Genomic DNA, 27113 nt, shown 5'->3' on the forward strand with positions numbered 1-27113 from the left:
GTTTTAAATTCAAAAGGCTCTTTTGTCATTCTCATGCATGTTTTAGATGAGACATTTTTCTCCTGAATTGGAAGGAAATGAGATAGTAGCCTGTCTGTTCATAATGTTAGTCACTTTTCCTGGTTACATGCATTTTTAAATGACTGAAATATCTACTTAAAAAAAAAAAAAGAGCTAACTTCAGAAGAGCAGGAGTCTGGTTTGCTATTTATCTACCTTAATAGGCAGTATTTCACATGAAAGAATCAGTCTGGCTTCTTGGGAACTAACAGTGACAGGATGCAGGTATCATAAAGTACCATGATTATGTGCCTCCCAGGTATAATTCTGATAACCACTGAAGGAGTGCTGCAGCCAAGTCTTGTTGGTTTATCAATCTGTAAATTTATTCTCTCTCTTAGACTGTATTTTGAAGCATTTTAGTAAGAAGTTCAAACTTGGCAGTGAAGGAATAATACCCATGTAAATCTGTTTCATAGTTTAACTTCAGTGTGAGTAACAAGACATTTAAACAGATTGTGAAAGTCATTTTTTATTAATGTAGTTTACTTACAGTTTCTTACATTTTAAGTTGAAATGGCTGTAACTCATCTTTTGTGCCTACAAATGAAGACTATTTTAATAATAATCTGCTCCCATGTGACAGAAACATATATTGTCATGTAATCCTTTGTCCAAAGACTCTTGCAATATGTTCTCCAGGCTAAGAAAGTAGAGTTACTACCTTTTCATGGTAACTGGGCAAATGTTACGTGAGATTCCCCATCTAAGTGATCTCTCTGATTTTTCCTTTCACATTCGTCCTGCTGAGTCTTTAATGGGTGTAATTACAAGAGCATTTTAGCTTGGATCAGGAGCACTTAAGCCATTCTGAATTAAATCTCATTATTGTTCCCGCTTGTTTCTCCATGATTCCCATAGCTGGAGCGTGGGGTGGCATTAGTTACAGGAGGAGGCGGTGGAAGCTGGGCTGGGTGAGCACACAGTGTGTGTCTGCATGCAAGGGCTGGCTCCGTGGGACCCCGGGAGTGGCTGGGCTGCTCTCTCTGAAGGGTGCTCAGCCTGGGGCCATGGGGTCTTCAGTGCCATAATAATCCTAAGTGAGACATACAGCAATGCTGGCATCCAAATTGGAGTGATCCAGCTGGAATTCTGTTGCTCCACTGCGGCTCCAGCTCGGGAGTTGTCCGCTGCCTTCCCTTGTGCAGCCTTATGCTGGGTGTGCACAGTGAGAGGTGCCGTGGCTCCCAGCAGTGGTGGGAGCCCAGGAGCTGTCAGATGTCTCCTTGTGTGCTGACGTTACACCCAAGTTGCTCACAAGGCACTGCCATCCCCATGGGGCAAGAAGCACTAATAATGTGAGTCCACGGAGATGCCCTATGTGTACCACCTGGCCAGAGTACTGAAAGCTTTGGAGCTCCATGCTGTCAGTTAAGAGTATATTGATCAGTATTTTGTTTTTGTCTCTCCACAGTCACCAATTATAACAATGTGGTAGAAGCAAACTCAGATTCAGATGATGAAGATAAATTGCATATAGTGGAAGAGGAAAGTGTAACAGATGCAGCAGACTGTGATGCTAGTGTGCCAGAAGATGACTTGCCAACAGACCATATAGTATTACCAGAAAACAGTGAAAGAGAAGGGAGTACAAAGAGTTGCTGGGAAGATGAAGGTATGTTCATTTCCACTGATGATACTGTGTTGAGAAAGTTTTCTAAAATGAAGATTCAAGAGAATTTTTTTTGGTCACATTATTACTGAAATAACATGTAATATTCACAATCAAAAAAGAGGTTTTATAACGTATTTATTATACCATACTTCATGTTCTTCATTTATTATTTGAAGCAGATTCAGAGGTGGATTAATTCCATTTGCACTGTTTAACAGGAGCTTCCAGTGTGTAGATGCAGCATTCCAAAGGCTGATTAGAGACTAGTTACTTTATCTTTGTTTTTTCAAGTTTTTGCCTGACAGATCTCTGCCATAGCTCCCTGTAAGATTCAGGATTAGTTCAGCTTGGGGAGTAAGCAGGAAACAAAAAAACATGGAAAAAAGAAAATTCAGATGTTAATTTCTCTTTTTCCTTGTAAAATGCAGGCAGAAAAACTAACTTTCGATTACTAGTTTTAGAATTGGCTATGTAAGTCTTAATGAATCTTTATTTTGAAAACACTGGAAGGAGGTAAATGCTGCACATATTATGCAGCAGGTTTAGAAGCTGAAAATTTTAAGCAGACAGGAAATGGGACTTTTTTTACTGTGGAATCAGATACTGAGTTTCATAATATCGCACAGCATGCTTACTTTTGAGCCAAATTGGGATAAATGCATAAATTAGTGGAATTTATTGTGGAATTTGGCCTTAATGCCCTGAAAGATACAGAATGTTTTCCAGCATATCCGTGTTTGTATCTGAACTCCAGCCACAATTCCTAGCATCCACCTTTTAACACTGGTGGTTTAATACACGGTACATGACCTCACATCTAAATAAACGGAAAGCAGTCATATGGTCCCTAACTGCAGTCCAGCTGAGAGAGAGCAGCTGAGAGTTCAAAGAATAGCATCAGCTCAGCCTGTTTTTACATAGCTGCTATTGCCAAGGTATGCTGTGCAGGGAAATGAGTATTTTGGAGCTAAATTATTAGGTAGGTAATTTTCTTAGTTTTCCTGTAATGTCTTTGCTCTCCTGCAGGCTGTGTCTATCAGAAGTTATGGTTACATTAAAATGGGCTCTGTGTAGGCTGGAACCCTTCAAGCATAGATGTAGGAAACCTGAAAAGGGGAGGGAAGAAGAGCACTGGCTCACAGACATTTGGGCCCAAGACCTCTTGTACTGGACGTTTCCTGGAGATGTACCCATCACACAGCATCTCGGGCAACTTTCTGGGGGTTTTCAGGGCTCTAGACATGTGATTGCATCATTTTTGACTCCTTATGTCAAATGTACCATTTTTAACCTTTAACATTTTTTTTGCTAAAATTCTAAATTCTATGTAATTTTAAATTCTACTGTGGGTGTACATTTGCAATGTAGGCAATGTTTCTCTACTTTGGAGTTTGCAAATGAAGATGGAATTTCATTGGTAGCCAGACAAAAGATTAATCAATTGCCATACAGGCTTGCTCAACAACCACAAATTTCTTCTGTAAAAATTATGTATTCTGAAGCCTCTTTTGTAGCAGTCTGGAGGGTTTTTTTAATTTTATAATTAGGGGTTTTTAAAGAAATCATTTAAATTTCTGACTACACGAGAAAAGTGAAGGCTACATTAGGTTTTATGGAGCTTTGATTTGCTAGGGTAGAGTACTGTTTACTCTTTTGATAGCTTTCCTAGAAGGAAAGATATGAGCTGAAAATCATATCATCAGTCTTGGTTGCATGTTTGAAATAAGAAGAGAGAGGTACTGAATACATGATCTCTCTCATACAGGGAAAGGTACTGGGGTAGATGGTGTCCAACCATCTTCAAGATTGGTGATTATCTTTAGAAAATATATTCTACAGCAGTTTTAGTAAGTTGTGTTTCATCAGTAAAGTAGTACTCAGTAGTTCTGGGTTTAGCTGAACTTGACAGAATGAGTTTTTTGCATATTTATTCTGTTCCCGAATTGCCAAGAATAGAAGCAACACACATAACATTTCTTTATCAGATTAGTTTCCTTCCGTTTCCAGTCATTCTAACTGAAATTTCTGAAAGACCCTAGGAACAGGTGTTTTAAATATAAGGTGTGTTTCTCAAGAGGTTTAACTGAAACAGTCCTACGGGTTTAAAAAAGTGAACCACGTGTATCCTGTACAAGTTGTTGACAGTGTGCCAGCATTCATGTGTGCAATGATTCTCTAATATGATTTTTCTTTAGTTAGAAGCAAAAGCTATGCTACAATTAAAAGAAGAAAAAAAAGCAGGAATTAAATGTACTGTATTAAAGCTCTTTAAAAAGCATTATTATGTACTGTAAGTATTTAGCAAACCTGGAGGTCTCAGGACTGGAACTAAGGTATCTTTGAAAATGATATAAATGTGTTTTGTGTTTAAGCTCTTTCTGGAATTCAAAAATTCCTTTAAGTCATCAAATTTTAGGTTGAGCCTATATGCTCAAAAGTGTGTTCTGACATTTGATGTGTTGTATGGCCTCTTTTTGATCAAAAAGCAAGCAACCAGTCAATACTGCAAGCTGTAAATAGTGCTTGCTACATGAGTATCAGAAAATTAGCCCTGAAGAATTTAAATTAGAAACTCTCTTGATGGGCTTTGGAATTTATTTCCTTCTCTGCAGATAAAGACTGCAGTGGAAATTTCAGTGAAGTTTGTCTTTCTGCCTACAGCTAAAATTTCCACTTTGCTAGTGGTTTCGATTTGATCAGTTATCTTAGCCCTGCATAGATCTTTACTGTCAGCCAATGACAGTAGTTGTCAGGCATGTATGCTGCTAGTTAACACTGGTCCCTGTCATCTGAAAATCATCAGCATTTAACCCTGGGAAACCCCACTGCGTCTGTAAGCAGTAGCTCATAAACAGTGATGAGATGTAGAAGTTCAAGAACCTGTTTTACAACTGTCTGGTATGTCCAGCTCTAATACCAGGATGCATATTCATGACCTAGATGCTATTTGTGGAGACCTCTATTTAAGCTGTCATTTAGCAGGTAGCTTGAATTTCCTCTGGAACTCAGAGCTGTGACTTCTGCTTGGTTGAACAGTGTCTTAATATCTGTTCCCCCATCATCACATCCCATTCTGTTGCTTCCCAGCATCTGCATTTGCTGTGGGATAACTGGGCTTCTGAGGGCACGATTGCAATGTTGCCTTTTTCTTGGAACATACATAGCTATAAGGATGGATATCTACTTAATATTTTCCAAATTATTAATTATTCCTACGGCATTTCCCTGTGGAAAAGGGTTTCTCCCTGTCTTATACCCTACTTTTAGCTGTTGGGAAGAGACAGTACCAAACAGAGGTTAGGATTATTACAATTGAGAGGGGGTTTAACTTCACTGAGATTAATCTATAATGCCATAAATTCCTTGACATTCCCTTGGGAAGCATAACTTTTATTTGTACTGAAGCCAGTGAAATTTACTGGAGTCACTATAATTTAAATTTCCAGAGTAATAACTTACTGATATACCCCCCCTCATGTAGACTCTATTTCATAATGGAGAAAAATCACAAACCCTCTTTAAAGGCAAACAGTGGGTTGGCATCATGTTTGATTTTAAGAAATTAAATTTTGGGTTTAAATTTGCATTGCTTCCAGTCATCCATCTTACAGACTCTGGACAAATTCTGGTACCATGAGCCAAGAATGTAATTAGTTCACAATCCAGAACTGACCAATAAAATACAGGCTGTTTGAGTTTGTAGGGGTTTTTGAATTGTTTTTTTTTCAGATGTCAATTGAAATTAAAGTAAGATTTAAGAGTTACAGTTTCCTTTTAAACACATTTCTTGTTTAAAGCAAGAAAAGTGTTTAAATTGTCACTATTTGCAGATACCTTGGGTATGTGGGCTTTGATCAAAGTAGGCAGAATTATCAAGCATTTCCTTTCAGGAAGCTGGTACTATTTGAGAACTTAAAGTTCTCCTAGGATTTATCATCTTCCACATAAAGGAGAAATTGGGTTCTCTTGTAGTTAAAAATCTGGAATGTTCTGGGCTTTTGATTTGCCAAGCTGAAGGATTTTTCCTGCACTGAAGTAGAGTGAAGCAAGGTAAATAGAAGTGTAATAGTTGCCATTTCAGATCAGGGCAACTGTGTGCTCTAACCTTCAGCATCACCTTTTTCTGCAGTGTAGGTCTGAAGCATCCAAAGTTTCCATAATGAAACTATGAAATAACGCTTTAGTTTCACATATATTAGGGTAGCATAGTACTGATAAAGAGCAAACCAAGCAACACAGCTTTCCTATGTACTTCTGTCATAAACCAGGTACTGACAGAAATATCAGAAGTGGCTTTTCCTATGGGAACTTCTCAGTCCATGATACCCAATGAACCAAAATAAAGAACAACTTGGCCATTTATTGATTTGAACCAACAAGCTGTAGTGAGTTAACACTTCCATGCTGCATCTTTGAAGGCTGCAGCTCAGCAGAGCTGGCAGAGCTGGGGCCGCAGGTTGTCTGTGCAGCGTTGGTTCTGCAGACTCATACCGAGTATTGGAATCGATATGTGAAGCATATCTGTAGTGCGCAGTTGTTCTGAAGGGGGAGCACTTGTTTAAAATCCTTTTTTTTGTTTAAGCAATCACAGCCTTAAGTGGTTTCCAGATGATTTGCAAGAAAGAGAACACATTAGGTTGCTGTTTGCAGACATTACCAGCAAATTATCAATCATTTCTGAAAACCGCTAATTGGAGAAAATAATGTAACTGCGTTTGTTTTATGATGTTCTGATTTCTGGAAATAATATTCCAGTGTATCAGATGGCTGCATTTGTAGATGGGGTCATCAAGCTGACTCTGGATTTGCTGGTGAAACACATTGTCCATGTCTTTACCTCCCTTCACATAGTGGTCAGTGTTTAGTATTGCTTCCTTTTAAGGTTTGCTTTCCTTAAGTATGAAATACCTTTGTGGCTCAACTGATCACACACCGCTGAAATAATGTGCCATCCATATTTTTGAAAGAACATTGTGTTTAAACGCACTCTTCTAAACAATACAGAAATGGAAAGCACTGCTGAAGAAATAACTCAAGTATATTAAGCTGGTCTGCATGTGGCTTTTGTTGTTGTTTTGTGGGGTTTTCTTAAAATGTTCATTCTTTTTGTGAAATGTGCTATTTCAGCTGGAAAAGAAAGAAAGGAAATCCTGGGGCCTGAAGCTCAAACAGATGAAATTGGATGTACAGGTATTTCTTTGTTAATCTGAGTCCCTTATACATAAAGTGCTATTGAATTTTGGTTAGGTGAGTATCATTCTGAAATCTTTGGAATTCTCCCACCTCTGTTTATAAAACTGCTTTGCTTTTCCATGCTACAGGTATTAAACTGTAAACAGTGTTTTAGCTGAGGAAAATAATCTGGGCACCTTTTGGTGGCCAGGATCCAGAGGTGTAGGTGACCAGTGACACAAAGCAGCCCTCCCTCCCTCCCTCCCCAGGACTGACCACAGAGCTCCAGCAGCACCATGTCTCCAAAGGAAATAACTGGGAGTAGCAATGATCTTGTATGTAGGTGTACCCATCAACAGGTAGTGTTTTAAACTATGAAAAAATATATAAAAATAAACTTAAGCTAATACTGTATTTTATTATCAATTCCTCTGTTTGTACTGATTACACAGAAAGCAAAATAAAATGTGTACTTCAGTTTCAGACTCAAACAAAAACAGATGGTTTGTTATTTTTTCTAGTTCTCTGTTTGACAAAAGATTAATATATATCACATCTAACTTTTTAAAGTTGTTTGGGGGTTTATTTAATGCCCTTACTAGATAGGTAGATAATATTAGAGTAAGTCTTATTTAAAAGCAAACCCATATCTAAACATTGATATGGTTTAAACTCTAGATTCACACATTCTTTTCAATTCCTATAAAGTCAGTTCTCTCCACATAAATGTGGAGAGCTGCATTATTCATTGCATTACACTCTACATGTGAGAGACTGCCTCATGTCATAAAAAGATTGTGTCAAATTGTAAATTGAGTATATGACTTCACACTGAGATGAATCATAAAACTGCTCTTTCCTATTAAAAATATACTCCACATTAATAGTGGAGAACATCTGTCATGATTTAGGGTGCTGCAGGCAGAGCTTTCACAGAATGTTCCACCATGGTAAAAATAAACTCTATGAACAATGTATTTAGGGAAATACTTGGTATCAAATATTTATCATACGTGCATTAAGTAAAATATTTACTTTATTATTTGCTATTTTGCAATGCAGTTGATCACTGGGTTTTTCTCTTTAAGTTTTTAACTGGAAAATATTGAAGCTTGTTAACTAGATCTGAAGCCTTTTTGGTAGCCATTTCCAACACCAGAGAGCAAGCCAGTCAGAGTTCAAGTTTGCTGCATTTTTCTGGCCAGCTTGTTATTGAGTTTAAATATCTTCTTTGTGCTAATGAACAGTTATAAATAACATTAAAAATTGTGTCTTGAAGGCAGCAAAGGTACTTTTGCAAAGACAGGAGCCAAGATGGTAAACTGACCTTCCAACTACAAGGCCTAAATCATAATTAATGTTGCATTTAAGGTTTTTTTGGAAATTGATAAGAACAGCTAAATCTGAAATGATAAAAATGCACTGAGTTAAAGAGGCAAACTGTGTTTAGTCAAGTTTTTAAATATCATTATGCTACCAGTTCTTTTAAAATGTGGCATAATCTGGCATCTTAAAGGGCTTGACCTACACTAGTATCTGTAAAGAGTTTTTAAATCCTTGGCTAGAGGGAGATTTGGTAATGTAAATTACTGAATCTCATTTATGTTGTTTTTAAACTTAATTTTGTATCTTGTGGCTTGCTTTTCATGCTTAGTAAAAGAAGATGAATGTGATTCTGATGCAGAAAATGAGCAAAACCATGACCCTAATGTTGAAGAATTCCTTCAACAAGAAGATACAGCTGTTATCTACCCTGAAGCACCTGAGGAGGACCAGAGACAAGGCACGCCAGAAGCTAGTGGTCAGGATGAAAATGGTAAATATGTCACCAGTTCAGTTCTTATGGAATCAGTTGTACTCACTACTTGACCTAAAACTTCTGCTGTACTTAAGACAGCAGAATGCATGTACACGTAACTATAGAGGAAAAAACTTTAGTTAAATAATTATAAGAGGATGGGATCATCATGCAAAAAACATTGCCACTTGATTTTGTGAAACAAGACATGCACTGGGATTCAGTTGTATGAGTACCTAAATGATAACCTCAAGTCATTGAAAAGAAAATTTCAAGCTTTCATAAATCCATTCAACATCCTTATATGAAAGAACAGAATAAACATTTATTAAATATAATAGATGTAAAGCAAAATAGTACAGTTCTATATAAGAATAACTTAAGAATAGTTATAACGTGTTTCTTTCCTTTTTTATCTTTCTAAACAAAGCTCCCAAAAGGATCTATTAGATAGAATTTCTTTTATTGGGTAGCCAGTCTATGACAGGCTTTTGGGTTTGGCTTCTTTGCCTGAAAAGACAGCAGTGGAGAAAAAAACCAGCATTGTTCATACAAAAACATCTATGTGAAAAAATAATGGCCTGTTGTTATTTTTAGGTAGATCTGTTTTTTTTTCTCTGAGAAAGTTTCATGCTTAAGGTGTTCTGAGTGAGATGAGAAGTTACACTTCGTTCATTTCTTCGTCATGAAATATTTGAAGGCAAATGCTGTTCAGATTGGTTTTGCATTCTGTGTGTTTTCTTAATTGTTCAGCTTAGATTGCTTGTGATAGTTGGAGTATTTATGATTTTTCAGTAAAAAGTAACATCTTACATAAATGGTTAGAATTTGTTGTGTTCTAGTCATTTTAAAAAATGTATATAACTGAACAGATAAATGTCATTGTAGCAGTAGTACTGTACTGGAGTCTAAGGGAGAGCAGTGAAAGAAGTAAAGATAATCTTTTTGTTCTTCTGCTCCAGAGATTTTATGCTATTAGAAATTTTACTTTAAAAAGTGCATTCATTAATTTAAGATTTTAATATGTGGTTGCAGTGGCGCATATTGTCAAGTTAGTTTTGCAGACTTGCCATATGATTTCCATGTAATCATTAAAAATACACATTTGTATTAATCATTTAAATTGGACCTATCCCAGTAACTTCACAGAGAAGCATTCTGAAGATCACAATGCTGAATAATAGTGTTTAGTGTTTTAATCATTTTGGAACAGAAAATGCCAAAAATATAGTGACATTTGGTAAAGGTATGTGCTTCCAAACTGGGTTACTGGACAAGAGAAGCGACAGAGTCAGAGTTTTTAGTGATATTGGGAAACTGTTGTCATTTCTCCATTTCCTCCAATGGAAATAGAATATAAATTAACATGCTTTTGACATTTCCACTGAGTTATATTTGTGCTGAAATTGAGTACTCTTTATGTCAGATGAGTTGAATTATAGATGGTAAAAAGAGAATTGAAAGGAGGCATACTTGTTCTTCACATATGGGGATGGCTTCATTTTTTCAGTTAAACCAGGAGAAACGGAAATTGATAGAACAACAAAAAAATCCCTGTGGATAGGGGTTACCTTGATTGTTACTGTAACAAGTGTAAAAGGACCTATATAACAGAAAAAGTGGTGATTTTTAGTAATAAGGAAAAGTGGTTTGACTCTACTTTTCACTGTTGCAAGAACAGTGGCACATTCAGTAAAAATAAAGTTGGTAAATTCCACACAAACAGAATGAATTGCTACTTCGTGGAACATATAATCAATCTGAGGTGATAACTGCTGGAAGAGGTCATGAAGGTAAATAATTCAGAGGTACTTTCTAAAGTACTGGTTCATTTTATGAGTATTAATAATTCTTACGGTTCTGAAACTTAAAATGACAGCATGTACAAATGTGCCCCTTGTGCATCAGAGCATAAAATGTTAATCAGTAAAGACCTTCCACCTTTCTCATGCTCAGCACAGTGCATAGAAGCCTCCTTGCAACATTTGCTTCCTGCTTGTCTTGAAGCACGGAAGACTAGCATGGTCATTGGAGTATATCATACCTATAAATTGATGGTTTGATCAAATACAGGAAACCCTGCATTTATTTGAACATACCTTCATCAATTTATAAAGAAATATTTTTTTCAGTCCTTTAAAAAATAAATTTTTCAAGGATAGAATGAGTTACTATGTGGAGGGCTAAACATATGCTGATAAGAAGGGATGGAGTTAAAACTTTATAAATGGTGACTTCTTGAAATAGACTTGTGAAATTAATACTTAGCTTCAATCTGGTTTCACTTTTCCCTGTACTAATACAGATGTACTTCATGAAAGCCAGCAAAAGAGATTCCATCGATCACATTAGACTCATATGTATGCCCTTATGTTTGATATCTCTACTTTCTGCTCTGCAGACAGTATGCCCTACTAACATATACTTATCTGTGAATCACAGAATGGTTTGGGTTGGAAAGGACCTTTAAAGGTCATCTAGGTCCAACCCCTCTGAAATGAGCTGTGACATCTTCAAGTTTATCAGGTTGCTCAGAACCCTGTCCAGCCTGGTCTTGAATGTTTCCAGGGATGGGACATTTACCACCCCTGTGGGCAATCTGTTCAAGTGTTTTACCACCCTTATCACAAAAAATCTCTTCCTTATATCTAGTCTCAATCTACTCTCTTTTGGTTTAAAACCATTCCCCCTAGTCCTATCAGCATATTGTGCTGACTCTCTCCAGTGTACACTGGGGCAGCCATACCATAGTGCAGGAGATTGCATAATACCTGTGCAAAAATCTAAATTATCACTAGTCCTTCTCTGAAACAGATGGAGCTTCCAGCAGCTGCATGCTTTCTTACAGCAATAGCTGTAAATGCAAAGCCTGTTTGTTGCTGGTAATAAGTTTGGAACTTATTGATTTAAAGCTGGTGCATTGTCTGTCCTGTGTAGGAACACCTGACGCGTTTTCCCAGCTGCTCACGTGCCCGTACTGTGATCGAGGGTACAAGCGTTTCACCTCTCTGAAGGAACACATTAAATACCGCCATGAAAAAAACGAAGATAACTTCAGTTGCTCCTTGTGCAGTTACACATTTGCGTACAGAACGCAGCTCGACCGCCACATGACATCACACAAATCAGGAAGAGATCCAGTAAGTGGCCTTGGAATTAAGGGTTTATTGTCCTCTGTAGCAGCGCTGTGATTTGTTATATGGGCAGAAATGTACAGAGTGGGTAAGCTGTTCACAGCAGAATATCTGTGTGCTGATGGTCCAGTCCCAGAGCACACACTCAAGCTTGCTGCCCAAGTCAGGCCTTTTCTGTAGCTGTCGAAGACTGAGATCTCAATTCCTGTTTTCATTCATCTAGGCAGTTGTTTTCAGAAGTGCTTTATTACATTTATAGGTAATTTGTTGTTTTTTCCTATTCGTTGGCCTAAAAATTGTGTAAAAATTATGACTCAAATCTAATTGCAAATCTTTAATGAAATACTTCCTTTTTTTTTCTTAAATCCTGTTTGGATCATTTGCAATTTACTGTAGCATTTTTGCCTTTAAGGAACAAACCTTTCCATTGCTTGAATTGTGAGGTACAGTTTTTAAATGAAATTCATGCTATAAGACCATTTACAAATAATTAGTCTGTAAAATAAGGTGTTTCAGTACTAAATGAAGCGACATAAAAGGCTAAAGATGTTATGAGCTTCTTTTCTCTGGTTCATGGACTGACCTGAGGGCATGGTTCCCTGAAATGTCTTCCATGAGTTAGCCATCTGATCACTACAGATCCTGAGATTCTGTTCTCCTGTCCCTCTTCTTTTCTTTTTTTATCCCCACAATGTCGCATCGTCCATCGCCAGCACATGCTTCCATAGCTTATCAGAGGCACTCTGAGGCTCAGGAACCAAGTGAAACAGTCAGGAATTATGCAGAGAGAAAACCATACAGATTTTCCACCACCAACTTAAAGAGGTTTGGAGATGTTTTCTTCTGAGGACAGACTAGAAAGATTGATACTCTCCAGAAACGAAACAGGAGACAAATACAACAGAAAGACGCAAAACAGAATGTGAAAGTAAAGGTACTTGCACCATTTCTGGTAGCACCAAACCAACAGATCTTTTGTTAAAAGGCTGAAAGGCTGTAGCCCAGAGTAAAGGAGATGCTTTTTTACACATTGGCTATTAACCTCCGTCCTACAAAGTACCACCAAGTCCAGCAATTTAAAGGGCTTAAAAATTTATTATACATTTCTATATCTAAGTGTTCACATTCGCAGGTCAATTAAGTAGGTACAAGAAGTATCAGCCATCCTGCTGCAAGGATTTTATTTTCTCACAAGCTTTGGAATAACCTCACCAGCATATTCTGGTGTGGCAGTTCTTTTTTATTCAAATATGCTTCCCATGAACAATTAATTTCTGTTTCACTTCCTTTTTGGCTCTGCTTCTACTTGAAAAGTTACTTTCGTCTTATATACATCTTATATTTCTAACTATAAAGTCTATGAATGCTATTTATATAATGCTTTTTTGTGGGCTACCACATTTGTTTTCAGTCTTTTCAGTTACAAGCCTAAAACCAGAAGAATAAGGTAGTTGAGGGAGATGGAAGCCTTTCTCATTCTTGCATGTAGTTTGAATGAAAAAATAAAAAATACCAAGTGAGTAAACACTCTCAGAAGAATTGCTAAAAAGGGAAGCTTAAATTGTATTCCCGCAGATATGTTTTAATGGATTTATACTTTTGAAGGCACAATTGTATTTGATTAATGTTGTTTCTAGGAAGTATCTGGAACTCAGTATTACACCTGTTTAAGTGTGTTCTTTTCTCTCAAGCCATAACCAGAATTAAAACTACAATAGTTTAGATACTTGGCAAATTTGAAATACTTATTTGTTTAGGTTATTATCACAAAGTTGTCATGTCTTCAAAATTGGCTGCATATACATGATTACATCATTTGTGTAATGGAAAATGAACTTTTGTCCTTAGTAAAATATAGACCTCCTGGTTGTGGATCTTAAACAGCTGCATGTTTAAAACTTGATGTCTTATTCTAAAAGAACTTCACCTGACAATAGATTATTTGGATAACTTGGTTAGCTGGTAATGTCCATCATGTGACAGTTTTGTAATTGTTCTGTACAAAGAAGCAACGAGCAAAGATAAAATCTAGTGTAGTGAAGGCAGTGGAAGGGGTACCTGCACACTGGACCTCCTTCTGAGCCAGGGAGAGGTGTGCAAAACTTCTGCTCCAGCAGAGAGCTGAGAGCCATCCTGCACCTTCTCCTTCATCCCTCCCTCCTCCCCATGCTCCTCATGGCTCCCTTGGCTGCTCCTACACCACTAACAGTTGGTAGGAGGTGATGCTGCATATGTGTCGTCTGACTCCACATGTGAAGCACCAGAAGAGATGCTGAAGTGTGAAAAAGTGCTTCTTATATTTGTTTTAATTTTTTTCTCATCAATTTATGAAGCACCTGTAGGTAGTCTTTCAGAATTTTGCAGTGTTGTGCACACTGCTGAAAAATGGCAGTTCTTAGAGACTGTGGTCAAACCATCTGTGAAAAACCCCTGATACACCTGTAATTTCTGTCTTCCAAATAACTTTTGAGGATTCTCATTAATTAGTTTTGTTCTCTGGTGTGAGAGGGGTGGGCTTCAGTCCTAAGCATAGTAAACATTTGATGCAGGGATGTATTAGTGGCTAGTTACAGACCTTAATGCTGATGGTTCTTCTTTCAGTCCTTGAAGGAGTGCAAAGAAATGTTCTTTGAATATTGCAGTTAATTCTCTAATGAGGCTTTAACAGTGCTGAAATGGGGAAAAACGTTTGAATCTGAGAAAATGAAGGTGAAAGTATTACAGGTGGTACTTTGGAGAAGTGTTATGAGTTCTCAGTTACTTTTAAAGAAGATCCTTCAAAGTATTTCTGACAAAGTCCCAGATATATAAAACAGTATTACAAGAGACAGCAAGAAAGCTGAACAGAGAGTTACAAATATAAGAAGCTAAGGCAAAATAGATTTGGAAACACTACATAGCAGAAAGCTTAAAGCACCTTATAGCTATGATCAGGAAAACAGGAAAACTCATTAAAAATTTGGTAAGCGGAGTGTGGACTTCCATGCCTTAGAAATAGAATATTAGATTTAAAGACTGGAGCAGAATCATTTCTGACAGATTGAATGCATGCACTGATACTTAGTATGAATATTTATGTCATCCAGGACCTGCAGTAACTGTATATATCCTGAGATCTGTTAGCTTGTATAATCTCAAGTCAAATGGTACTAACTGATTCTTGGCAGGCTTAAGTAAATCTTGACATGGTCCCCTAGACTCAGTGCAGTTGGATCATTAAAGTGAAATGCAGTGAGTCAGCCACAATATTCTAGAACATCATCTTCAAGGGACTTAGTTAAATGGAGCTGAAAAGCCATGTGAACTAGCAAAAGACAGCTGACAAACCCCGGAACGAGGGTCACATGCTAATCAGGATAAGCTGGAGTAGAGACCTCACTGCAGAGCCCAGGAGGAGGCAGGACGCTGCCCACCCTGAGCAGGGTGGGAGCAGAATCTGCTGAAAGGTAAAATCTGCAGCTCAACCAAATGCTTATCCCAAGGGAACCATTGAATTAGAGTATTGGGAAGTAATTTAGATTATCTTATTTCAATTTGTCTTCTGTTAGCATTTGTAACATATAAAGGAGGACAGGGAGTAGAACAGGAAGGGTTGATAATTTGGACAGCATATCTCATTGCAAGAGTTCAGACTTTCATCCAGCAACCTGCACAACCATGGGTTCTTCAGATCTGCAGGCATGTCTCACAGCAGGGTCATCATCCTGTGTTTTATCCATCCTTGCTGCTCCAGCACACTTCTCAGCCCAGCAGTCATGTCTGTGCTCAGGGAAGAGCCCCAGCACGTGGTGAGCATCTGCTCCCAGTGCTGCCGAGCGCAGCAGGCCAGAGCCAGGGGTAGGAGTTCCCCACATGGTTTCACACCAGAGGCAGCTGATCCACACCCACTGCTCGTGGTGGGCAGCCTCTTTTTCCCCAGAGTCCATGAACAGCTTGTCACAAACTGTCCGCTGCGGCTTGTCGGTGCTGGAGCCCAAGGTGCCATGACCTTCCTAAAAGCATCTCCAGAGCGAAGCCACTGGGCAGGACCACTGTATACGCATGGATAGCTCCAGTGAATGGGTCGACGACAAAGAGACGGGAAGGGTCTCTGGATAGAGTTCCACGGGAGGGGTTTAATGCAGCCATGCTCGTGAAGGGTTCCAGGGACGAAGACAAAGAACAATGGAGGGTCCAGGGTTAAATATGGGAGCAGATCAAGCCTCAGGGACCAATGATCTGAGGGCTCGAGGGCAGTACACAGGTGGGGTTAGGGTAAGGGAACTAATGGGGAAACTCTGAGGAAGTGGTGATGGGGCAGGGGTCAATGGGGGAAACCTGGAGTGGAGAACCTTCTAGGGCAGGGACATACAAGGTAGCAAGGGGCAGGGAGGCCGTGGGCCAACCAGGGAAGCAGAACTGGGATACATTAACATACTAGAATAATGCATCCTGGGAAAAGCCTTTTCTGTCACCCTAACCTGGGGAGGAATCTTCAGTACTAAGGACTGCCTCACCAGTGGACTCTCTTTGTCCCTTGTATCATAGGCTCACCAGCCACCACACAGCTCTGTTCATGGGTTTATGAAAATGCTTCCCCCAGTTACCAAAAATGTGCAGTTGTATCCCAATTGTGGTAGAATATCTTTTTGCCAAGCAAGCTCTACTTAAAAAGGAGCTGCTGGGTTTTTTTTAATAAACAAGTTGTTTGAATAGAAGAATTCCTAATTCCTCTATTACATGTTGGTAATTAAGCTGCTTCAACTTTTAAAGTGCATGTGATTTTTGTCCTTAAAAATACACATTCATAGTTTTACACAGTTTGTGGTAAAATTACAGATCTTGCAAATACACGTCACATGTACTACATATTACGTGTCTATCTTAGCTTTTGCTTTTTTTTTATGCTAGTGTAGCAATAAAGACAAAAACAATTTAGAAGTTAATAAATGCTCACACAAGGCAAAATCTAACAAAATCACAGAGCTTCAGTGCAAATAGTGAAGAGGTTTGATGTTGTGTACTTGGCAAATCCCTCCATATTTTTATTTGTTTCGGTTTAGTTTCTCACATTTAATTTGCAAATTAATTGTGACCAGAAGTCCCTTTATTGTCACTGAGCTACCTTCCCTTGAGCAATCTTGTGGCATCATTATATAGAGGAATCCAAGGCCAACAGTAAACCCTGGAAGCATGTAAATGGAAAAATCAAGTCAATTGATTGAAGTTTAAACAGGCTTCTATCGACTTTAATGTTTTCTGTCCTGCATGAAATATTCTGTGGGTAGTGGGCTTGGGGTTTTTCCTGATGTTTTTGCTTTCACAAGTAGATTTAGGATTCATCCTGGAACTTCCTACTCACATAACATGTCAGTGTAGACATCACCTGAATTTAGGAGAAGGGGCAACTGTATTTTGAATTTATTTTTTTCTTTTTACTGTACCAGATTTATTCAGAAAAAATGTGTGTCTCAGTTTTTACCTGATTTGTAATTTGTTTCTTTTTCCATACCACCTTTAGTGTCTTATAATTATGGTTGATTGTTTTCAGGTTTGTATTGCATTTTCTCTGTTGCAATGTGAAAATACAAGGTGTTTGTGCAAGATTTTGTCCTGTAAAATAATTAAGACTTCTTTCCTACAGAGACATGTGACGCAGTCCAGTGGTAATCGAAAATTCAAGTGCACTGAATGTGGAAAAGCTTTTAAATATAAACATCACCTAAAGGAGCACCTACGAATCCACAGTGGTAAATAAATCAAGCATTGAATTGAGTACTAATGTTGCCATTTCTGCTCTTTATAACTTTGATGTAGTAGCAGTCTTGTAAGTCTAAGTTTAAAATACTAGTGTTTTCCTTATATTTTTCCCCCTGGAATACTGCAAGCACTGACTGCAGCCTTCAGCTGTGTGCAGGAAATATGCAGAAAAACTCAAAGAGGATTTAAAGTTGCAACTTAATCTCTTACAATTAAGGAAAACTTGACTTGTCACAGAAGAAATAGGGACATCTTTCTGGTCCTTTTCACTTGCCTGTTTTTTTCTTCAATGTTTGCAGATCATTCAGTGTGTTACAAGCCTTGCTGGAAAATTTTAATTGATAATAATCAGGGCATAAGAATCGTGTGTTCCTCCTGTCACTGTAATTGTCATCACTCAAGACAAGTCATATTAAAGTACACTCAGGACACAATTTATTAGAAAAGTTCCAATTTATAAGAAATGTTATATATAATAATATATTTTAATATATAATATAACAATAGGTTAGATGTGGTCACTCAAAAGAGATTATTAATTTCTGTCTTTAACCCGGTATTGTGGGTTATTGTGAGTATTGTAGCAAATATGGGTAGATTGTATTTGCATTTGCTGCAATAAAACATGCATAGCTCCTTATACAATTATGATTTGCATTTATTGCATTTTTTTTCTTTAATCATATTCTTTTTTTTTCCATTCTGAAGTACTTTTTGTAGCTTCTGAAGTTAGTGGTGGTACTATTTTAATGGAGTTCAGTGAAATCTGTAATTGTCAAATAGAGAAATACTGGAACACATGATCATGTGGGCTCCATCCTATACCTACTAGTGGATCACAAACTTATTAAAGGAGCCTTGGATCAGAGCTATACTCTTACTGTTCAATCCACTAGATAAGATTATTTTTTTTTCCCTAGGACTTTTTGAGAGGTCATTATAATGTATTCTTTCTGGTAATTATTGTTTGATGTAGCTACGCTGTAACCTGGTTAACTGTTCCATATGCATTTTTTCTTTTCTTTTTTTTTTTTTTAATCTTTAGGAGAGAAGCCATATGAGTGCCCAAACTGCAAGAAACGTTTTTCCCATTCTGGTTCATACAGTTCACACATAAGCAGTAAGAAGTGTATTGGTTTGATGCCCGTGAATGGTCGAGCCCGGTCAGGGCTCAAGATGTCTCAGTGCTCCTCCCCTTCCCTTTCTGCATCACCAGGTAGCCCAGCAAGACCACAGATACGACAAAAGATAGAAAATAAACCCTTGCAAGAGCAGCTTCCTCTTAACCAAATTAAAACTGAACCTGTGGATTATGAATTCAAGCCCATAGTGGTTGCTTCAGGAATTAATTGTTCAACCCCTTTGCAGAATGGGGTCTTTAGTGGTGGTAGCCCATTGCAGGCAACCAGTTCTCCTCAGGGTGTGGTGCAAGCTGTTGTTCTACCAACAGTAGGTCTGGTGTCTCCCATAAGCATCAATTTAAGTGACATTCAAAATGTATTGAAAGTGGCAGTGGATGGTAATGTAATAAGGCAAGTACTGGAAAACAATCATGCTAATCTTGTGTCCAAAGAACAAGAAACAATCAACAATGCATCTATACAACAAGCTGGCCATTCCCTCATTTCAGCGATCAGTCTTCCTTTGGTTGACCAAGATGGGACAACCAAAATTATCATCAACTACAGCTTGGAGCAGCCAAGTCAACTTCAGGTTGTTCCACAAAATCTAAAAAAAGAAAACTCTGTTCCTGCAAATAGTTGCAAAAATGAGAAATTACCAGAAGATCTCACAGTGAAGTCTGAGAAAGATAAGAACTTTGAAGGAGAGACCAATGATAGCACTTGTCTTCTTTGTGATGACTGTCCAGGAGATCTTAATGCACTTCAAGAATTAAAGCACTATGAAACAAAAAGCCCTCCTCAGCTTCCCCAGCCCAGTGGAACAGAAGCTGAGAAACCCGAGTCCCCTGTCCCATCAGAAGCTGGGGAGAACAACTTATCTCCTGGTCAGCCACCTTTAAAGAACCTTCTATCGCTCCTAAAGGCGTATTATGCATTAAATGCACAACCAAGCGCAGAAGAGCTTTCAAAAATAGCAGATTCTGTAAACCTACCACTGGATGTGGTAAAAAAGTGGTTTGAAAAAATGCAAGCTGGACAAATTTCTGTGCAGTCTTCTGGACCATCTTCTCCTGAACAAGTTAAATTAAGCAGTCCCACAGACAACGATGATCAAGCAGCAACTACAAATGTGAGTGAACCCCAGAACAGCACAAATAACTCAGAAAATCCTGTCAGTACAACAAAATCTCAGACTTTACCAGAGGGATCAACTCTGAATGGTTCACACAGTAGCACGCCATCTGCATCACCACTAAACCTTTCTTCATCAAGAAATTCACAGGGTTACACGTACACGGCAGAGGGTGTACAAGAAGAGCCACAAATAGAACCTCTTGACCTTTCTCTACCAAAGCAACATGGAGAACTGTTGGAAAGATCTACCATAACTAGTGTTTACCAGAACAGTGTTTATTCTGTCCAAGAAGAACCTTTGAACTTAACTTGTGCAAAAAAAGAACCACAAAAGGACAACAGTGTTATAGACTCTGATCCTATTGTAAATGTAATCCCACCAAGTGCCAATCCCATAAATATTGCTATACCTACAGTCACTGCCCAGTTACCTACAATTGTTGCCATTGCTGACCAGAACAGTGTTCCCTGCTTGAGAGCTCTCGCTGCCAATAAGCAAACCATTTTGATTCCACAGGTGGCTTATACATACTCTACTACAGTTAGCCCTGCAGTTCATGAGACACCACCAAAACAGACCCAAGCCAATGGAAATCAGGTAATTTGATCCCCATATTCCTGCATGATATATGTATGATGTATTCAATCTGTATCAGTACTGAGCTAACAGAAAACTATCAGGGTAAATTAAACAAAAATATAAATACAAGCTGTCAGGCTTATTTGACTTGACTGTAAATGGGTAATAGACATTACTGTTGTGCCCTCTGCAAAGCTAGTCAGCTCAGGCATCTTGAATCCAGACTAACAGAAACTGTTGTGCATGGACAGCTCAGTTCTTCTCCATATTTAATTTTCTAGGACATTAGTGCTCACTATTTTAAAGACTATCTAATGCTCCTGATCAAAAAGCAAAATAAAACCATAGCTTCTGTCTTTTGCTGGCTCTGTATCTCCTCTTTCCCCACACTCAGAAAATAAACTCTTCGGAATGTTTGGCTACATTTCACACTGCTCTGCTTCTTTGGCTTGCAAAGTAGCTGAATTCATCCTGCACTGTAATGGCACTTTAAACAAAACACAGATATATTCTCAATTGAAAGTCAGGGAGATATTTGTCTTCTTCATCTGCCATTCCTGTATCCTGGCTTGCTCTTCCCTGGGTGCATCCAGATGTGATCTAACCAGGGTCAGTCCTCCTGAGAATCACCTGTGCGCATTGAGGTAGGGACAGGGCAGAACAGAAAAGTGCCTGAGTGTTTCTGCTTAAATCTGAGAAACTTAATAATCTATTCAGGCTTCTGTATTGTCAGAGACTGAGGAGCCTTGAAGAGTTACAAGGTTGCTTATATTAAAAGCTTGAGACAGACATTTGAGGTAGCTAGCATGTACACTTTTATATTCAGATTTGATAGTATGTGATAAAATATGTGTGTAGTGATGCTGCTGATGTCAGTAGAAAATACTGTGCTTTTAGAGGGGAGTTTTAGCACTTGAAATGCTTAGAAATAGACAATTATATTTTTGAAACTAGTAATGAAACTATTTGAAGTCCCTTAAATTTGGGGCTAAGTAGTATTTTTGGTAGTTTCATGAGGAAGAAGGTAGTCAAATATTCAAATTCAAATGGTAACTTAAATAGCATTTTTGTGAAAACTTCAGCAAAAACAGCCTTTTAACTTCTTAAAGTCTGTGAGGCAGCAAAAGGTAGGTGGATTAGCAAAAAATGCAGTTAGTTGGCAAATTTGCTCTTCCCACTTACTGAAGTGCTTTACAGGTCTGTAATATTGCATTTATTTTATGGGCCCTGAATTGGACCTGGCCAACAATTAGATTTGGATGTGATTAAAGCCAGTCCCAGTAAGGATTCTGCATCTGGGTGGTGGCAGGGACTGCAAAGCAGAACAATGCAGTAAAAGATTTTTTTTGACTGTGGAAGTCTAAACAATTTTGTTTGTCTGCTTATGGAATTGAATGAGAATAGCAGCTTCATTTTATGTGGGTTACTTTTTTTATTGAACTTAACTTTTTTTTAAATTTTTCTGAAGGATGAAAGGCAAGACACTAGCTCAGAAGGAATACCCAATGCAGAAGATCAAAATGATTCTGATTCAACACCCCCAAAGAAAAAAATGAGAAAGACAGAAAATGGGATGTATGCATGTGATTTATGTGACAAAATATTCCAGAAGAGCAGCTCATTATTGAGGCATAAGTATGAACACACAGGTATGTACTGGGAAAAGATGTTTCCGATCATTATTTCTTTGATAACGTGTAATTGATAATCTAGTCCTTACTGCCTGTGCTAAGCTTTCTTTAGAAACCCCTGGTTTTGTATATTTGTGTGACAGAACAGTGATTCTGTCTTTCTTTCAATTTGTTAGACCTGGACCCTAAATAGAAAAATGGGAGGTTTTGCATCTGGCTTGTGAATAATCATCTGTGAACCACAGCCTATAACTGAGGATATATTACTTTTAATTTACCTTGCCTGGTTATAAATTAAGAAAAAATTAAAAATATAAATTGGAAAAAAAAGGATCATGTATGTATTTGATACTTTACGTGAAAAGCAGCATGCCTGTCTGGCATGAAGGATTTTCAAACTGAGCCATATTTGTAATGACCTGAAATTAACAGGTTCAGATATTCATTAGACATAGAATCTAACCAGCAAAGAACACCCTTTTGGCTTTGATTTTTATTTTTAATTTCTCATAGTTGTCCCTTTTGGCTCCAGTTTTGGTATCTTTAGGATTTTTTTAGTACCTCTTGCTCTCTTTTTTCTTCCGTGATGTCGTAAAATAAAAATTCTTTTTTTAATTCGTTAGGTGCCAAATACATACTGGGTTTTGTATTATGTATTTCTTTCTTGCTGGCTCTGTTATGTCCTCTTTCCCCACATCCATAAAAGAAACTCTTTAGAACTTTTGGCTACTCCCATCATGCTGCTCTACTTTCTTGGTTTGCAGAGTAGCTGAATTACTATATTATATTCTATTAATTACATTTCTGTGTATTAACATTTTAATGTTATCTCACATATAAAATTAAAAGCATTGCAAATTCTTTTTTGTCTTGATCTTCTCAAGTTGTATTCATTAAGGGTATCTAATTTCATACCTATCCTGTCCTGAGACTCTTTTAACTCCTCCTTTTCCTAACACAATTGTTCTTCCCATACCAGTTTTGAGTTCAATGTAATGTTCAAAATCATAAAATCATTTAGGTTGGAAAAGACCTTTAAGATCATTGGCTCCAACCATTAACCCAGCACTGCCAAGTCCACCAGTAAACCATGTCCCAGAAGTGCCACATCTACACATCTTTTAAATACCTCTGGGGATTTAAATGACTTCCCTGGGCAGCCTGTGCCAGTACAACCCTTTTGGTGAAGAAATTTTTCTTAATTTCAAATCTAAACCTTCGCTGGCACAACTTGAGGCCATTGCATCTTGTCCTGTCACTCCTTCCTTGGGAAGAGAGACCAGCACCCACCTCGTTGCTTGTTCAGCATGAGATAACATGGATGTGCTGGTCATCTATGTAGTGTGACCAAAAACCTGCTGTCTTACTTTGTCTTTTATGTCTGAACTAAGACTGCAAAGTTCTTTTGTGTAACAACTTCGAATGTTAAAATAACACTGCTAGGCTCCTGATACATTTATGAGAGACTCTGGAATCAAGAGAATAGCTGGAAAACAGAGCAGAAACACACTGAGTGAAACAGGTTTTTCATGTCAATACATGTGTATTCAGCAAGTTTTGTACATAAAATATTCAACCTAGATTTTAGAATGATTTTCCTTTCACCAGTATCATGGAAGGACTTGGTACACAAAAGCCAACATAAAAGTTTAGTTGATTTTAAATTACCATCAAGATAGAAAAGTTAAAATGGTTTTGATTGAAAATAGTTTATGCAAGAAAAATGTCTCCTTTTCTAATTTATATTTGCACTTTTTTTGTGCTAGAAGGTGTATCTGAGAATCTCTTTATCCTCCTATGAATTTTCCTAAAAAAGTTACAAATTACTCTTGTGATTGTGACAATGTAGTCTTGCACCTTCATCCTTTGGGAGAGAAACTCAGGTTGATAACGCATGGAGTAGAACATCTTGTTAAATAAAATTTAATCCATGCTAATAAGTTCACCACCAGCATTTTTCAATGAAAACAACAGTGTGCATTTTTAAAACTTCAGCTACAAAATGTCCAATTGTTTGTCCTTTACTTTACAGGTAAAAGACCTCACGAGTGTGGAATCTGTACAAAAGCATTTAAACACAAACACCATTTGATTGAACACATGCGACTGCATTCTGGGGAAAAGCCCTACCAATGTGACAAGTGTGGAAAGCGGTTTTCACACTCGGGGTCTTACTCTCAGCACATGAACCATCGCTACTCCTACTGCAAAAGGGAGACGGAGGAGCGCGACAGCGCCGAGCCGGAGGAGATGGGCCCGGAGGTGCTGAGCAGCGAGCACGTGGTGGTCAGGGCGTCCCCCTCGCAGATCGACTCGGATGAGAGAGAGAGCCTAACCAGGGAGGAGGAGGAATACAGCGAAAAAGAGGAAGAGGAGGAAGAAGAAAAAGACATAGAGGGACTTCAGGAAGAAAAAGAATGTAGGGAACTACAAGAAGTAGGGGATGCAGAAGAAGAAGCAGCAGTAGAAGAAGAAGGGAAAACTGAAGAGAACAAGAATGATGAAGCTGTAAATCAAGCAAGCAATGCAGAACCAGAAGTTATACAAAATAATGGGCAGGTGTCAGAAGAAAATAACAAATAAAGCTTACATGCTAGGTTTTTTCTATAAGGAAAAAAAAAGAAATTGGTAATGAAGTTCCTTCTATATTATACATGCTTTTCATGGAAACGCAGTAGCCTGCATACTGTGATTTCTGTTCACTACTGTGTAAAAAAATATATATATAAAAAAAAAGAAAAGAAAAAAAAAAAGAAATCCAGGTGTGCCTGAACCTCAGACTTAGTAATTTTTCACGCAGTTTTCCAAGTTAGGAACAAGTTTATAACATGAAGCAGATTAGAAAAATACAGTGACTCTGGAAGCAAAGGTTTAACAGGTTGTAGGAAACCTGATTATTAGACAAGCATCTGGCATTGTTTGTTTTATCAGTATTAATTTTCATTCTTAAGTTGATTAATTTTTAAACTGTACAATTGGGAGAGATTTATATGATTTTTTTTTTTTAATGGTAAAACATTTCCTAAATCCGCTTCAGTATTTTCTTATGTTTTAAAATGTGAGAACTTCTGCACTACAGAATTCCCTTTTGCAGAGACATGTAATGCAGTTGCAAACAGTGCTTGGCTACCTTTGTAAATTCAACCTAGAAGGTAGCAGTTTCTGACATTAGATGTTGTAGTAGAGCATATTATCATTTAAAGTGTATTGTTAGCCTTAAGAAAGAAGATGATAGAAGAACTGAAGTTTCTTACTCATGTGGTTAAAAATGTAGTTGAGAAGATTGTCGTTGAGTTCTGATTGCAGGGACTAACAGTGTTAATACTGGTAAGGACAGGAAAGTTGTCAAAAACAGTGTTTGTAATTGTGTTTTGAGTATGTAGTAACAATATGAAGGATATGATATGAAGCTTTGTATCTCTTTTGGCCTTATGCAAGACCTGTGTGCTGTAAGTGCCATTTATCAGTATTACAAAGGCTCTAAGCAGCCTTTATCCAATGTGTGGCCTACAATAACTAGCATTTGTTGATTTGTATCAAACTTCTAAACTATTCATGGGGAAAAAAAACACTCAGCCATCAGAGAAGTAAGAACACTGGTATATTTCATTATTTAATTATTTGGTGGTATTTTGGGTTAATACCTGACTTGCAGAATTTCTCTACAATAATTACAAGGGAAATTTTCTAATCTGCTTTATTGCTTTATTGGTTTACTTTAATTTCAGACACATACATGACATGTTATCTGGCTCATAAGTATTTTCAAATGTTAGTTATTATGGACCCCATTTATTAACAATGTTAGCTGATTTTTACCTATCAGTATTATTTTATTTCTTTTAGTTTATAGATCTGTGCAACATTTTGTACTGTATGTCTTCAAACCTGGCAGTATTAATACCCTTCTTACTGACATATGTACCTTTTTAGTTTTAGAAAACTTTTATATTTATGTGTCTTATTTTTATATTTCTTTATTTATTACACAGTGTAGTGTATAATACTGTAGTTTGTATTAATACAATAATATATTTTAGTATGAAAATTTGGAAAGTTGATAAGATTTAAAGTAGAGATGCAATCGGTTCTCTTGCATTGAGATTTGATTTAACAGTGTTATGTTAACATTTATACTTGCCTTGGACTGTAGAACAGAAGAATTAAAATGGGAATGTATTAATTTTACAATTGCAATCAATTCATTTTACCTTTACCCAGTTTTTAATATAAAGCTCTTAAATTTTGAAATTCACTGTGTGACTAATAGCATGATGCTCTGCAGTTTTATTAAGAGATTAGTTTAACCATAAAACTCTCATTTCCTTAGTAAGCCAAATTAGAATAATCTTATAAAACAGTGTTGGGAACAATGTTTAACATTTTTGTGCCAATTTGTTCCTGTATTCATGTATGTATGTTACAAATCTGAAACTTCATTTTTAAGTTCCTTGTTACATCATGGTCATTTTCTAGTTTTTTACCAAACTCCCCATCTCACAATAAAATGCATCAACAAGTCTGACCTACTGTCATTATTCTGGTAATGTAGAAAATGCGTTTAAATTCTTTCTCTGAGGAGTTACTGAGACACAGATCCTGCTTCAGTGTTGATCCTGGGTTTCAGTGGTACATAAGGAGCATGGAAGTGAAAGAAGAGTTTGAACTGTGTGCAGGCACAGGGATTGCTACGTTAGTTCATTGGTTTACCAGCGTCAGGAGAACAACTGAGTTTTCAAAATGAACCATGTGGCTTTTTTGTTTGGTTTGGTTGGGTTTTTTTGGTTGTTTTTTTTTTTTCTATACCTATCTAATACACTGTTTAATGCTATCTTATTCAATAAGACTGCTTTTAAATGAAGTAAGTCCACAACTGTTTGCTTGACTTAGCAATAAGTTAGTTGTCTGTGGAAAGGCTGGTGTATATATATTGCTGTTGAACTTTCCAAAGATACAATGCCAACATTACAGATACATAATTTCAGTAATGTAAATATAAAGCCTTGAAAATTGTATTACATAGGCATGTTTACAATGTTTTGCAGTTCAAGCAAAGTTTACAGACTGTTCCTTAAGCAAAGTTCTGTTCTTTAATGATCCCTAAAATGGGATTTCAGTTGTTAAGG

The 27113-nt window shown here is 37.4% G+C and overlaps 1 protein-coding gene across 1 annotated transcript; it reads left to right on the plus strand.

The window, feature by feature from the left end:
• The first annotated feature begins 1474 nt into the window (after positions 1 to 1474).
• ZEB1 (zinc finger E-box binding homeobox 1) lies at positions 1475 to 26512 on the plus strand. Its single transcript, XM_017741536.1, has 8 exons — positions 1475 to 1675; positions 6803 to 6865; positions 8502 to 8663; positions 11583 to 11785; positions 17403 to 17508; positions 18564 to 20374; positions 21825 to 22005; positions 24020 to 26512. Exons 4-8 carry the CDS (start codon positions 11756 to 11758, stop codon positions 24568 to 24570), a joined length of 2679 nt encoding a protein of 892 aa, XP_017597025.1. The 5' UTR covers positions 1475 to 1675; positions 6803 to 6865; positions 8502 to 8663; positions 11583 to 11755; the 3' UTR covers positions 24571 to 26512.
• Positions 26513 to 27113: the final 601 nt, after the last annotated feature.

The sequence above is a fragment of the Corvus brachyrhynchos genome, unplaced genomic scaffold (genome assembly GCF_000691975.1).
Source record: "Corvus brachyrhynchos isolate BGI_N302 unplaced genomic scaffold, ASM69197v1 scaffold167, whole genome shotgun sequence".
Lineage (NCBI taxonomy): Eukaryota > Metazoa > Chordata > Aves > Passeriformes > Corvidae > Corvus > Corvus brachyrhynchos.